At 45.6% G+C, this 12,159-nt stretch overlaps 1 protein-coding gene across 2 annotated transcripts in view; it reads right to left on the bottom strand.

Moving 5' to 3' along the window:
• Positions 1 to 12,159, bottom strand: part of CLCN7 (chloride voltage-gated channel 7) — an 823,350-nt gene that overhangs the window by 468,731 nt on the left and 342,460 nt on the right. For both annotated transcript variants that reach the window (XM_069646815.1, XM_069646816.1), the window contains one exon: positions 10,301 to 10,355. In XM_069646815.1, coding sequence (XP_069502916.1) covers positions 10,301 to 10,355 — 55 coding nt within the window. The remainder of the gene's footprint in view (positions 1 to 10,300; positions 10,356 to 12,159) is intronic.

Raw genomic sequence — 12,159 nt, 5'->3', positions numbered from 1 at the left:
TCCCAGTATAATTGGCAGTTCCGTGGGGGGTGGGGTCTGCATCCCTGGAGTTGTGTGGCAAAACCTCTGCAGTTAATGTGCAATCGTTGGGTCCAGGTCGCTGGGCATTCAGACTGTTTTAACTGGATCTGGTGCTTGCCAGTCCCCTGAAAAGTCGCCTGCGACTGCTTTGGTTACTGGGTCCTTGTACTCAGGTGCCCCTGTAGCTGGGGACTGCTCTAATGCTGACGTGCAGTGTTTTAAGGTAAGCGTCGCTCCACAATTGTTAAGCCCCAGGTGTTTGGCCTATGAATTAGGCCATAATGGATAGACTTCTAATGAGCCTCAAAGACGGCCATAAATATATGTAAAAAACTAATGTTTTATTACATGGGCCATGGGTCCTACAACATAAAACACTTATTAAATCTGTTTTTAATTATACAGATAAAACAAACATATCAAGACAAACATTATCAAGAACCATATATTCACTCTTGTGACCTGTAACCCAAATCTAATAATGCACATTAACAGAACGTTATTTACAATCATGACATTTATACAAGTTTGTTAGCAGAATGTCAGACAACAAAAGGACAAACACCATTTGTTGCGGGTAGGTGACAGTGAAATATTGACAAACACACGGATGGCTAGACGATTGGGCCCATCCAATTTGAGAGATGCACAGTCTAGTCCTGTACTGCTGACCCTATCTAATAGATAACAAATACTGTATGTGCCATTACTGCATAGCTAAAACAAACATTATGGACCGACTACACATCCCGGGTCTACGTCCCGAGTGTAGACACCCAGCCGTGTTGATGTACTTAATACCACAGTACTGTAAGCAGGATGTTTCGGTAGAAGATAGATAACAATGCCTTCTTCAGGACCCCAAGGGAAGATGGAGCTCGGTGGATGTGGTATAGTACATAGTACCGTTATGTTAAAAGATCTTTAAATCCAATAAAAAGAATTTAGATAGCGGGAAATGTAGACCTGGGATGTGTATTCGGTCCATGTTAATGTTTTGTTGTCCGACATTCTACTAACAAACATGTATAAATGTCATGATTGTAAATAACTTTGTTAATGTGCAATGTTAGATTTGGGTTACAGGTCACTAGAGTTAATTCATGGTTCTCGAAAATTTTAAACTTGATATAAGTGTTTGTTTTATATGTATAATTAAAAACAGATTGAATTAGTGTTTTATGGTCTATGATGTAGGACCCATGGCCTACTTAAAAAATAAATGGAGTTTTTTTATATATATTTGTGTTCCGTCTTTGAGGCGAATTATAAGTCTATCAATTATGGCCTGGTCCTAGCAAGGACCAGGCGTTTGAATCATCAATCTTAGTGGTTCATTTGGGGGACCCCCCTTCTGTGTTTTAATTATTCTACTCATTTGTCCCCGGATGCCTTTTTAGTTTTTCCCTTTTGTGTAAGGTGGCCTATGAATTAGGAAAGCCTGTCCTGCGTGGAACGTGTTGTGTGCCTCTCTGCACTTGCTGCAGTCTGTAATTGGGTAGGAACGCTCAGGTAGCTTGTTGAGGAGGGCTACTGTGGGGATTTTAAGTGCGCTTTTGGGTTTTTAAATGGCATTGATAATGCGTTTTCGCTTGCGTGTGTGTTGTGTCCACTTCTTTTCTCTCGCTGTGCTGGAGGGTACTAACCTCTTGTGGGGCACTCCCCGTGTTATGTTTCCGGGCTGCGGCTCCTCTCACCCTTTCTGTGCCAGCTTATTAGACCAGTCCCGACGGTGTGTTTGAATCGCAGTCTTTATGCCTTGTTTGCGAATGCAGGGGTTCTGCTCGCACTGCTTTTATTGAGACGGCCTCTCTCCCCGGCAGTTCACTGTGCCCCACGCCAAGCAGGGTTGCCTACGTGCTTGATTCCGCATGGTCACTGTGCCGAGGCCTCCCGGGTGTGTGCCGGTCCGGGTGGTGTTCGGATGGTTGCCTTTACTACTTATGATTGTGATTTGGCCCTCTGGTTGTCAGCCGCTTCCCCTCTGCTTTCCTTCACTTTTTTCTTGAGGATAGCTGGGTTGCTATGAGCCATTCCTGTGTGGGTTTCAAGGAAGACTCACAGGCAGCCATGTCGTCTGCGCTACCTGATGGTCTCCCGGACTTCAGGCTTTTGATGAAACATGCATGCTTCAGTACCCATGAAAAAAAGGTATCTCAAAAAAGCAGCAGACGACCAAAGTAGTCTAGGTAACTCAGCAAGGGTCTTCAGAGGATGGTGAGAATGAACAAAGTATTTCACCTCCGGTAAGCCCCTCTACCTAATGGAGTGCAGGAGCTGCAGAGCCTCTGAGATTTAGTCCTAGAATTAAGTCCTTCAACAAGGTGCACAGCACTGGAAGCAGTTTGTTACCCCAGCACAGAGGAGTCCCTGCTCGAGATGATGCAGGTCTGGTACAGACCTACGCATTAAAGTTTGGAGAGGAAACTAAGCATCTTCAAAAATGTGAACTTATTGTTCCCAATGTCTGAAGGGAGGGAGACACCATGCAGGCCTCCCATGGTCAATATAGGGCGGAGCTTCACTCTCCAGAAATTGGCTTTGGCAGTACATGCAGCAGCAGTTTCCACTCTGTCCTCGTGTTCTGGATTCTTCATTCCAGTAGTGAAGCCTGAATGTCTCCAGATCCCCTCCTGACATGTAGAAACCTAAACTAGGTGTGATCCCAGTGAACCAATCACAGGACCTGGAACATTCAAACCATGAGTGGTTATTCAATCATGATATAGAGCCGTTTGGGTCATCACTAATGGTCTCAATGGGAAAGAGTGGTTTGCGCTATGCATGGCATATTGGTGACTGGACAGACTGCGATGTTGACGCAATGTTACGATTTAGCATGTATCTAGTGTACTCAATTAGAATGGGACGAGTGTTACCATTAGTGTTACTTTGTGTAGAGTTGATGCATTTTAGAATTGCATACAGGTAGCAACATTATGACAAATCTGCCGACGCAATATGAAAACGATGTAGTCCACTAGCGTGCTACGCAGCGCCTAAAGATGCGAAGCAAGGAGCTTCATATGCGCACGCAAGGAAGGACATTTGCAGATAGAGAAGCTACTGTGAGGGGATGCAGTAGTCTTGAATATACATACATACAGGGAGCTATGTTTGGGACAGTTGGGGAACAAGGAATACATGACTCTCTATTCTGCATGTCCCCTCATAGCTAGGGGTTGTGTAGGCCTCAGAAACCTGGGGGTTGGCGAGAAACTCTGTGTAACCCAGAAAGCTGGTTGAGTGAGGTTGAAAGCTGGGGGACGGCAGCTAAACGGCAACCGGGCAGCTGCGATAACATCAAATGGCCAGCTGCGGCCAGACAAGGGTTTTACAACTTGGTACTATTGTGCAGAGAAGACAATCTTTTTAAGTACATGGGAGCCTGTTCTTCAGTAACAAGGGAAGTCTAGTCACTTGGTAGGTGTGGTTTTTGTGTTCTGGGGCCTGTGGCCATGACAGGATGACCCTGTAGAGTCAAACTAACCCGAGTCTCTCTGAACTACACAAAGATTCACATTGTATGCATTTTGCAACAGTTAGCATACTCCCACATATTTTGTTACAAAGTCATACCCACCAAACATGATTGGTCAACCCTATACAAAGCAATCTAATCCCCTTCAGTTCCCACACTCTCATTAGATACATTTATTTAACCACTATCCCCTTTCAACAGACATTTGCATTATCTCATATTTACAGCACACCCCTTTCTGGGATCTTTTTTTGGTAGTAGGTTGTGGCATCATCACATGGTTACACATTCACAAAACAATCCTAATTGACTGCAAGTTCCAACTGGTGGGGGACCTCTAACCCTGGTTATGATGCACATGGCTTTTCCAAGTATACCTCAACAATACGAGGAGTGAGAGAAAGAAACAAGTTCCCTTTGAACTGGCGAGAAGCATCGTATCTGCCCAGACTTGCTGGAGTCCTCATTTCACACTAATCCCAACTACCATTTCAGCATGCATGGCCTCTGCCCACATCCTCAGCATTCCTAAGAACCAGATCGAAACCCATAAACCATTTTGTCGTCTGCCCTTAAGCACCCCTTGCACTAGTTTTATTACCCGTCCCCAAACTAACCCATCTAGTGATGGGGGCAATGGGTCACTTGACTCACTTATGTCCCTTTGGGACCCATAAACACAGGAGCCCTGGCTGGACTCAGTCCTGGTGCCTTTGGCGCCAGGCTCATATAGAGATGTGAGCAGGAACACCTTATTTCAGTGCAGGAGTGTTTTTTTTTTTTTACAAGAACTTTCCAGGAGCTGAAAGCCTTTATTCCAGAGAACATCCTCATGTGCCGACTCATCGGGTGTGGCAGGCAAGCGGAACCTGGTGGGCGTGGCTTCAGAAGCTGAGCTATATAAGCTGCTCCATCCTTAAAGCTGGTGCTTTGCATCACTGTGCACTCGCGTGCAACGTGACGCTCACCGCCGCTTGGACCAGTTTACTTACCTTTGAAACCAGGTATTCTCCTACATCCTCACCTCCAGGAAACAGGTGCTTCATCTGCAGACTCATCTCCTGACATCCAGTGATCTTGATCCAGACGCCGCAGCACCGCAATCCGCATCCACGAACTCAGACCCTGTGAAGAAGACAGACAAGTTTAGAACATCCATCCTAGGGCCACGCCCATTTGAACCCCGTGTGCCCCCTAGTTAACAACTTACCAGCTACTGTACCACGGCAGCTTCGTTCCTCATTCCCTCCGGCTGCCGCCTCGAGCTCTGCAGCTTCTGCCGGGCCAGCAACATCACCTGCAAGGGAAGAAAGCAAAAGAGCAAACATCAAAAGTGGAACGGACAGCAATACAAGACGTCAAACTTTACAATACAACAAAAACAGACAAAGGCAAACAGGAACACTTACCTCTAGTATAGTGGCTTAGTCGCAGCAGGACTGGATTACCACGTGCAAGGGACCAGTGAAGGAACTCAGTCCAGATCATACAAGTGCCCCTGCCACAAGCAGCAGGACTGAGTGCTCGCCAAAACTAATCAACAGGTGAGCATTCCAGGGACAGCGCATCCCATGGGTACCACGGTTTGGGAGAAGGGGTCTGGAAGGGGGATCAGGCGCACAAGCTGGCATACTCACGCCCCCTATTCTCCACGCAGGAGCAGTCCCGAGCAGCATCACCTATTACCACCAGTCACCACATAAGTGCAGAGGGCTAAGTCAGACCCGAGCGATCTCACCCCCGGGAGGGCTGCAACGCCTCCGCAGAGACGAAGTGAGCGTAACGCATCCATCCCCTCCCGGGCGTCTGTACAATAAAGTTTCTTTCCAGACACCTGTGCACTTGTTTAAGAGGTGGGCCTATTTTCGGTTATGGAGATTGGAGGTCCACCCACACACAGCTTAGGTACAGCCATGACATCACTCTGGTTTGGATGTGGAATAGGGTGTCGTGCCTAGAAACACTTGTGTGCAGGCAAGTTATAAATGCCACATCATATCACATCAAAACTCCCACCCCAGTCCAGACCAGTTCTCAAGCACAGAAAGTCCTATTCTCATGGTCCAGCCAGTTCTTGCAGCGGGCATGTGCAGGAGGAAGGTAACCAACTAAGACAATGAGCAGAAAATAAAAGGCTTAACAAAAAGGTTAGCCACTAAACTGGTTAAATGACTACCTTGCAGTAAAAAGTAAAGTTGCGCAGGAGTGTGTAAACTGTAAGAGGAAAGGGTGAACAGGGTACATCTGCAACTATATCTTAAAAGAAGATAGTAGTGTTACACAATAAACCTCATTGGGATAAAGGGTACCTCAGCAGTTGGTGGTATTATGTATTGAAAAGTGCCTCCAAAACGCATTAAGTTGCAAGGGGGTGTGAGGCTAAAAAGACCTTAATGCTGAAATGGATTTCCAAAATCTACCTGGGGGTGGATTTTGGGAATCCAGCATATTATGGTGAACAGGGTGTTAGGGAGAATTATCTGTATAGGCTAATTTCCCAAACCTAGTGAGTCCCCCAGCAGCTTTGCTGGATTTTTGGGGTTTATCTTTTTCTCCTGCTAAGAGTGAGACTCTTTTTCTCCCACTTTTAGACATGATTTGAGATATCCTTTGACTTTGTAATGTGTTTTATGGGCTATGGGGTCTTTTACTCCATAGGGCTTCATGTGTTTTTGGTATATGTGTTACACAGCACCCTCCATGCAATAACACAGGGGTGTCAGTGACCCTCAAACATAGACTCCGCACCCTGGGACTGACTACTGTCTCCCAGGGCATGTAAAGTCACCATTGGCTTTACTAGTCCTAAATTGTGAACAGAACCAGTACAAACCATCATATTGTGGACGTACTGGTAGGGGCAATTCGATTGCCCCTGGGTCTGTTGTTCGAGGGGGGCACTGTCCAGTCCCTCCTGATCGAGTTTTGGCTGGTGGCAGTGGATACTACTTTTTATATTCTTTCGCGAATATATTCCTATGGGATTTTCCCATTGTTCGAGGCTACCACTTTTTAGCATAGCCTCAAACATACCGCCGGTTTCTTAAATATTAATTCACCGTTTGGGATTTTTTGCCAGAACTCGGTGCCAAAATGGCATCTGTGTTGGCTTTTGTAACTCTAACCAAGTCGAGCCCTTTATTCCACTTCAAAGGTGGTGCCACTCTGTCTGGGTCTACGGGATGTGTGGAAGGGGTCGGGGGGGGGGGTTTAGGCACCCTGGACTGAGTTGCCTCGGCAACTGAAGTCACACTCTTATGTGATTGGCCAGTGGTGAGCCGCCCGGCTCACCACTTACCATGTTTGAGTGACAGCTAGGACTGATGAATGGGGGTTTTCTGCATAAAAGCAGGGCTTACGGCACTGGAACTTCAAGTCGCCACAGGGCCAAAGAATCCGAAGAGGGAGAAGCTGAGCCGACCTGCAACGACGACACCACCGGTGGAGCCCTGCTGAACCGCCTCACCACTTCCCAACGACAAAGAAGATCTTCATCCCGGAGAGTCTTCTTCCTTTGAACTGGTGGGGATAACCAGTTCGCCCTCTTTTCGCCTTCCTGGATCATCTTGTGGTCGAATCGCCCGTGCCAAGCACCCCGGCAGCCGGATAGCCACGCTTCACCACTACCGCCAATAAAAGGGTAGTACCTTTTAACCGGGAAACTCCACCGCTGGTTTCTTCCCTGGCAGGGCAACGACCTCCAGCTTTCCTCCACGTCGAGATCTTCTCTTCCCCTGGACGAAGCACCGACTTGCAACCGCTGCCAGGAACAATTGCCCCCGCTGGAGCTTTCTCCCTTGCAACAGACTGTTCAAGGTGTCCCGTAAATCCTTGACTCTCTATCCTGGGGTGACCTGGGACCTGTTAACTAACTTTCTCTGAACTGATCCAACTCTTTTTGAACTATCTGCAAAGACCTTTAAAGTATAATTCAACTGTGTGATCTTGGAAACATTTCGCCTGGCTCTCTCCAAGAGTGGGCCTGGCCTATGAACTTTCTTGCCTACAGTAGACTCTGCCTTTCCTGACTTGCTGTGGTTCTTTTAAAAGTGTTGGTATTGTGTACTTTCCTAACCCTGCCTTTTCCCTCCCTTTTTAACTAACTTATTGGAGTGCCATCTTAGGTTAAGCGCTCACCTCTGTCTGCAAATAAGTGGTATTTAACTAAGACTTGTTCAATAAGTAATCAGGGATGTATATATAGATTGATATATAGATTGATATATAGATTGATAGTTACTGTGTTGGCACTTGCTTGCCATATTAGTGTTAGTGTATTTTACAAGTGTTTTTTTAAATAAATAATTATATACTTTTATACCAAAGCTCTGGTCAGTGTTTGCTTGTACTACTGTATCTTTGTACCTATTTTGTATACTCTATATACTGTCTAACTCTTCTTGAGAGAAGTCTGGCTGCTCAGCCACAGCTACCAGGTAAATCTGGGTGGTACAGACTGCTACCAATTGGGTTTACTGCCAACACCTGTAGTCCTAAGCCTTTTGCAGTGGTCCCTAAGGGAACTGCACAGGTTTCTGCCTAACATAGGGAGATATTGAAATGACTATGTTTGCCTGCTTGACATGTACCTGCAACAGCACCTCAATGCCTCCGGGGTGTATGTGCGCTTTACAAATGAAATAAATACTGAAGCCTAGCCAAACTCAATCAAGATAAGTTAACAGAGTGCCAAGATTTAGTTTCAGGAGTGCGGCGAGTGGTCTAGGACTATAATAAGAGCAAGTACACAAATATACAATGATTTATTAGTCCTTTAAAATGCACACCAAGCAAGTAAAACCTCTAGTCAAATATTTTCACACACTTACAATAAAACGGATCTATACATTCACCCTTAGGGGAAGAAAGAAAGGATTTGATTCAGTAACTAGTATAACACAGGTACGTACTCAGATGCATTAACTTTAGGATAGACACTTGGTAGAGCTATGCTGTGGTTATTCTAACACTTAAGGCAGGTTTGTCATACGCCAGACATCGAAGGCCGGAATACTTCCAAGTTGTCAGGATATCCCTCATTAATATTCAGGAGAACAAATGTGTATATTTAAAATCATTGTATGCATATTTATCTCATGAATATTAATGAAAGGTATCCTGAAAATCCAACATGGTTCTGGCCCTCGAGGCCTGGTATTGGACAACCTTGACTTAAAATGATTTGGGGCCTTTTGCCCTAAAGTCAGCAGTTCCACAGTTAGATTTCACAGGTAGGTTAATTAAATTGTTTCGATGATGCCAGTGGTGATCAAAAAGTCAAAAATGCAACTTAAGTTCAGGTTAGCAAGCTAACTCAATCACAGTCAGTAGGATAGGCCTAGGAAGGGATCCTTGACCAGGCCTCCACCGACAAAAGTCAGGAAAGTAGTTTAAGGACCAGATTCTGCACCCATGTAACCATATGGAGAACGCGGCGAAGGAATGTTATCTTACCTCCCTGACTCAAATTTCTGCAGAGACCAATGCAGAGGTTCCCAAATCTGTTGGGGACACAATCTTCTGTGCTTGATCCGGTCGAGGAAGGCCTAGGGGTCGCGGGTGCAGAGGTCACTTTTGAACGCAGGATTTTGTTTCGAATTGACAGTGCTTAGGAATCGGATCCAGACACCTTCCAGCTGAACACCCATATGAAGAAAAGGAGAAAACGTCGGATGTCTGTGGGTCACAAAGCACAGATCCTTGGGCAGGGGTTTAAACTGGTTGTTCCCACTGGGCCAGGGGTCGAAGCATAGACAAGGTTCTACTTGAAATCAGATGGAGGAGTGGGGTTCACAGGATTTGGTGCTGGTCAGCTGCAGCCGTCGTCCTACAGCAGTCAACAGGCTGCTCTTCTTCGCAGAGGACTTGGCTCCAATGGTGATCAAGAATGGCTGCACAAGTCCTCCTTTTATCCAAGGTCTGGACAGAAAGATCGCCCAGGTCCACCAATGGTTAGGATCTGCACCATTCAATCATGGACAGCCACTAGCCACTACAGCTGCTCAGAAACTGACATTTAGGAACCTGGATGTGTACTGGGACTAGACATTCCCAGCCTCCACATCCAAGCTCACACTCAAACCTCCACTTTGCCCGCGAAAGCTGCCGCTTTCCATAGGAAAGGGCATTCCATCTATGGCATTTCCTGACCTGAGATGGCAGGAAGACAGACTGCGTTGTTATTTGGCTAAAGGACAAGCAAAAACTTTGGGGCACTCATCTTAGGGTGCAAGCCACCCTTAGCAGCCCTTTCGAGTAAATGCAAAAATGTACGACTAACAAGTATATAACACTGTGGGAAAATCTCTGCTGCTGCCGCCATGAGCTCATCCTAAGCACACTGTAAAAGTAACCAAAAAGCCATTGTAAAAAAAGGTAAGGAGACAAAGTTTCCTAACCACACTTCACTTTAAGTGATTGTGAAATTCTTGCTTTGTTACAATTGCACACAAGAGACAGTCTCTCAGTACTGATAGTCTTATGGACTAATCAGTTCCCCATAAGAATGAGGAAAAAGACAAGGAAAGTAAAACAGAAAGCTTTACTAACCTTCACAAAAGTCAGGACAGGATTCTAAACAAAGCAACAAGAAAGGGTGCCCCATAGAGGTTTATGGGAGAAAAGCAACAAAAAGATAATCTTGCCTAACACTTACTCGCCAAAAAAGTGGTCAGGTTCACTAACAAGTCAGCAAAATTGCAATAGATTGGCGAGCTGAAAAACGAAGACCCTTCCCTTGCAACCCTTCTAAAATGGCATTATTTACATTGAGACATTGCATGAGGTGGATGTTCTTACCTATTGCTCCCATGCAGATGAAGATTGGAATTTCAAAGATATTGTAAGCATTTTCCTGAGAAAGAAATTGTGTATTTTTCATTAGAAGCATTTCCAAAATAGATGCACATCTGTTAGGTAAACCACAATTGGTTTTAAGGGCCATGTAAAAGAAAACCTTCAAATGGTGCAACTCAACACAGTTTCAGAGGGCACAATCCTGTCCAGCATAACAAAATACAATGGCATGCAAATCTTCAAGGTGCATAATAACTACTCAGAAATGGGGTGGGAGGGCAGGGCGTTTATAGGGGGTGTGGTGGGGTAGGGAGGGACACTTCATTTACTCTGGTCATAACTGCACGCTCAGGTTGCACAACTGTACACTTAAGTCGGCAGGGTCTAGCTGCACCTAGCATGAGTGAGCTGTTTTACACAGCCATATCACAGGTAGCTTAAATGGTGCAAAAGCGAGTGGACAGGATTAACCCATATACCAGTGACAGTATGTAGCACCAGACCAAATGCAGGTAAATAGAGGATTGTGCTCAGACTAGTTCCGCTGCTAAAACACAAAAGCAGGTTCAGCCCAGCTATTGGTGCCAGTGAATGTTAATCCAATAGGTGGTGACAGGGGATGACAGCCTCCCAGCATTGTAATTTGGTCTCCAATATGAACCAAGAACACAACCATCTAAGGCAGTGGGTGTGGGCAACTCAATTACCAGTCCCATTGGGAGAGACCAGTCTAATCATTGGGAAGGATGAGCTAGAAGGCCACTGCCATCCATTTAGATTAGTTTTACTAGGTTAGATCTTTATGCTTGCTGAAGTCATTCAGCAGTGTTAGCATAGAGCTTAATGTCAATTAATGTAGACCTGCATGACTGAAGATGACAGGGGGAGAAGGGTAGTCATTGCAGCGGTGTATTTTGTAAGATTAGAGAAGTACGTCTTCTGAGATAACCATAGGTTTTGTGGGCAGAGGGTGCCAACTTGCGGCAAAGATCAGAGTGGCCAACTTCGTAGATTTTGCATTAGAAATATTAGCACAGTGATTAGGTTAGCTTCTCTTAATAAGGCATGTGAACATTATGAATGTTTCTTTGAGTCATCTTAAGTGCCTCAAGCACATTTTGTGCCCTTCTTCCTCGTGAAAAGCACATAGCCCTAGATTTCCTCTTGCCAAATACTATTTAATTAGCTAGAGCTCCAGTGTCACTTATGTGCAGTATTTGCCAAAATCCCGAGTGACCCTGGCTGAACTCCCCCCCCCCGCCCTTCACCAACCCCTCCCTTCCAGTCATTGTCCCAAAATAACATTGAGTCCCACAGCCAATAGCATATCAAACATCAGCATTAAGAAAAAACAAGCATGATGGATTCAGTTACAGAACAGGATCCATTATAGAACAGGATCCAGTTTTAGAACAGTTTTATATCAAAACATGCCACAAGAATGGCGTATTGCATGGAACTGTACACACAAATTTGTCACAATCATCTCCTGTCTCCATATTCAAGAATAACAAATTACTTACCTGGAACGTGGGCTGAAACTACCGATCTAAACTAGCTTTCAGAGCAACCCGATGACTGCTTCCCCCGCCCTGCCATCTTCCCTCCACCCTCCCTTCCCTTCTTTTAACCCCCCGCTTACCCTATTTAAGTGGCAGCCGCTGCTGCCTCCCCACGTTGTCAATGCTGGACGCCAAGGAAATGGAAGAGGGGCTCCATTTGGAGCCCAGTCTTCCAGCTCCGTGGCGGCCATCTTGCTAATGTATTTTGTTTGAACGAACAGAACAACACAAGGCGTCCCATTCATTCAATCAAAACACAATGCTCTCAGCACCCCAGGTTACCGGATTGGTAACCTGGGT

The sequence above is a fragment of the Ambystoma mexicanum genome, chromosome 2q, assembly GCF_040938575.1.
Source record: "Ambystoma mexicanum isolate Mex_15411 chromosome 2q, UKY_AmexF1_1, whole genome shotgun sequence".
NCBI classification, from domain to species: domain Eukaryota; kingdom Metazoa; phylum Chordata; class Amphibia; order Caudata; family Ambystomatidae; genus Ambystoma; species Ambystoma mexicanum.
This window is presented reverse-complemented; position numbering and strand designations above follow the sequence as displayed.